Source organism: Papaver somniferum, chromosome 2 (genome assembly GCF_003573695.1).
Source record: "Papaver somniferum cultivar HN1 chromosome 2, ASM357369v1, whole genome shotgun sequence".
Taxonomy (NCBI): domain Eukaryota; kingdom Viridiplantae; phylum Streptophyta; class Magnoliopsida; order Ranunculales; family Papaveraceae; genus Papaver; species Papaver somniferum.
In genome coordinates this window covers 149,095,354-149,098,459 of record NC_039359.1, presented here as the reverse complement: position 1 = coordinate 149,098,459, position 3,106 = coordinate 149,095,354, and the positions used below count along the sequence as shown (strand labels likewise).

The 3,106-nt window shown below is 36.5% G+C and overlaps 1 protein-coding gene across 1 annotated transcript; it reads right to left on the bottom strand.

Moving 5' to 3' along the window:
- Positions 1 to 652: 652 nt before the first annotated feature.
- On the bottom strand, positions 653 to 2,720 carry LOC113352196. The gene is made up of 2 exons (XM_026596043.1): positions 2,712 to 2,720; positions 653 to 1,237 (listed from the first exon to the last, which is right to left on the bottom strand). Exons 1-2 carry the CDS (start codon positions 2,718 to 2,720, stop codon positions 653 to 655), a joined length of 594 nt encoding a protein of 197 aa, XP_026451828.1.
- Positions 2,721 to 3,106: the final 386 nt, after the last annotated feature.

The following is a 3,106-nucleotide window of genomic DNA, read 5'->3' as shown; positions in this document are numbered from 1 at the left end:
TATTTTTTTTAATTTTTGGCCATTTAAACAGTATCAAAATGTACAAGTCTTTTTCACCCAGGAATTGTTAATTTTGGTCTTTTTAACCAATTTTGTGAACTGGAAAAGCCAAGAATCGAACATAGCTTGAGCCTCTAGTATATAGACAGGTAAGGTGGTACGCAAGGCAAAGTATAATCGAGAAACTCCAGCACAATTCCGAAATAACAGAAGTTCACACTGTGGATCTTCAAGTTTCTCGACTGCATCAATGAGTTCCACTGTTTTAAGCACCCTTTTTGCAACCATTTCCGCATTAAATTGGACATCAAGACTAACAGGGGCGCCAAGCAGCTTAACTCCTTTTCCTTGGAGTGATCAAAATTTATTCATGACTAGACCGAAAAGAGAAGGAGAATTGTAGACATAGCCCATCTGCTGTTCCTCTCTACAAGACCCAAAGTGTCTGAAGAAGTTCTTCAGAAGAACAACTCAATTTAATCAACATTCGCGAGAGGATAACGTAAAACTTCAAATTAAATTTAGAAACATATAAGAAATGGAATAAAATTTCCATAACTCAATACCCTAACGCATTTGATCTTTTGTGGGTTGGACGGCGGTGAATATAGTACCCATGGATTGGACTCGCAAAATTCGAAAATAGGAAGGGTTAGATGGATTGGACTGGCAACAAGGGATGATGTAAGACCTTATTGTCATCCTCACAGGAACCATTGTTGCTGTCTTGTGGTCTTCTGTAGAACAACAAACCCTTTGCAAACCAAATGAAACACTTGACAACCCTCAACACACCAACTGTAACAGTAAGATAATACAACCACCAATTAATAAAATCAGAAATACCCCAACCAATTAAGAGCTCTCTTTTAATTTCTACGGCGAGAGCTAACGTATCAACCTTGTCTTTTAAACTCCACCACCATAACGCACCAAAACCCGAGCTTATTGCCGCCTTCTCAATCCATTTTTCACTCCTTGAACCGCCGAAAATTTTACAATCCACAATAGGTCTTATGACAATACTTGCCCAATGAAGCATAGTTTCATGCAAACCCATATAAAAAATAATCCTACTTATCAACAAACTCCTTTTGTCAACACCATATTCATCAGGGTCAGGCCAAACACCGGGAACGACAATAGCAATCCCCCAACCAACAGTTATCTGTAAGGAAAATCCACGCAATATGAAGACGAGGTTGAAGAGGTGATCCATACAAAAGTATACATTTGCCTGTTACAACTTCAACAAGAATCATAACACCGAAAAGGGATAGAAGAGATTGCAGTAGAGCAGGACTGATATTGAGAAAGAGAGACAAAAGGAAGGAAGATGGTGGTGAAGGGTACTTTGCATAAGACAATCTAGCTAGTAATAGAAATGAGAGAGGATAAAGAAGACTTAAAAGGGTTAGTGTTGAGATATAAAATGATACCTTTAGGATTGGATTCATAAAGAACCTCATCACTTTTTGCTTCCATTCCTCACAACCCATTATATATAATCTTCTTCTTCTTCTTCAAACACAGAATCAATAAAACTAGAAAAGCACTCTTTTTCTTGGGTAATTGATGATGAATACTAGAAGAAAGAACTTGATGAAAGTATACCTACTTAATCCTTAATTGGAAGCTCTCTTTGTATGCAACAAACTTAGTGGGTGGATCCACAGTTCATAGTCGTTGGCATTAATTTCTAATGTATTTGGCTCATACATCTCGCAAAGAATTTTTAATAAATTAAATCAACATTCCATGTTATCAATAGATGATTAACAACATTCATCTGGATGGATATATAGGAGAGTACCACTATTCAAATGATTAATGCTTAAGAAGTGGAAGTCTGGAAGAGCATTATGCGAGTTATATATTCTCCATTTACGAGTTTAATACTTCAACAGGCTGGATGTCGAATGTGATTGCAGCGAATAAAATAAACGCACGCAATCCAGGTGGGTGTATTATATAAATGGGTATGGGGTGCCAAATTTGACAAAAAAACTAATTTCACCCCAAATTAATTCCTAAAACTAACTCATATAAACTAATCCTTACCATTTTCAGTAATAAAATCAAAAACATAAAAACCAGACCAAAAAAAACTTTATATTGTAATCCTTCCAAATTTCATAAATCCTAGTCAATTTTTTTTTAATCTTCTTCTCCAACGATCTCTGATCCAACCAAGAAAAGGTAAATATTCATCAACCTATTCTATGATTCGCCTTTTTCATTGACTTACATGTTTAAAACCTCGATTCTGAAAAATCAAAATCTCTGATTTTCCCAGAATCGGTTTATGTTGACATATCGTATCAACCAGTTCTGGATTTTGTTCTTTGACCATGAAAAGCATGCAGAGGAATCAGTTTATATGATGACTAGCATCGACCGATTTTGGGTTTGAAATCAGAATATGAAAAGATATCACCAGAATCGGTTTATAAGTACTATTCTTTTTAAACTCCGCCCTCCTATAATCGGATTTTATTTGCGTGGTAATACACCGATTGTGAAGTTATCTCTTCAGATTCCAGTTTGCAATCGGTTTTTATATATGTACCACATAAATCGATTTTTGGGGTTTCATTTTTCTGTGTATTTTTATAGTTAGAATCGTCTTACATGTATTGTTTTATAAACTGATTCCTTGGTGTTTTTTTTTTTGTAGTAAATATGGATTTCAGTCATTTGAGCTTCTTTACCTGCCCCATGTAGAAAAAGGATGGTGCCAGAAAACCGGAGATCGTGGAAGGAGCATGTACAATTTCGCCTTAATTTGGTAGGTAGACCAAGTTGGAGCAGGCGTTCAAACTTTTGGACTAGCTTTCAATTAATGGAAGAGATGATTGAGGCCATCCGATTTTCCATAAGGAGGAGGGATGAAATTGCAGCACGGACGGAGGCGGACGCTGAGGATGATATCCTAAGGGAACAAATGTTCGTTGTTGTTGCAGCGGGTGCTGCTGATGCTGGTGCAGTGGGTGCACTTAAAGTGTTTTAATTATAATTATGTGTATAATGGGTTTATCGTAAAACAAGTTTATGCATGCTCAAAATTCTATTTTGCAAACACAGTCCAACGTCGGACTATACGACT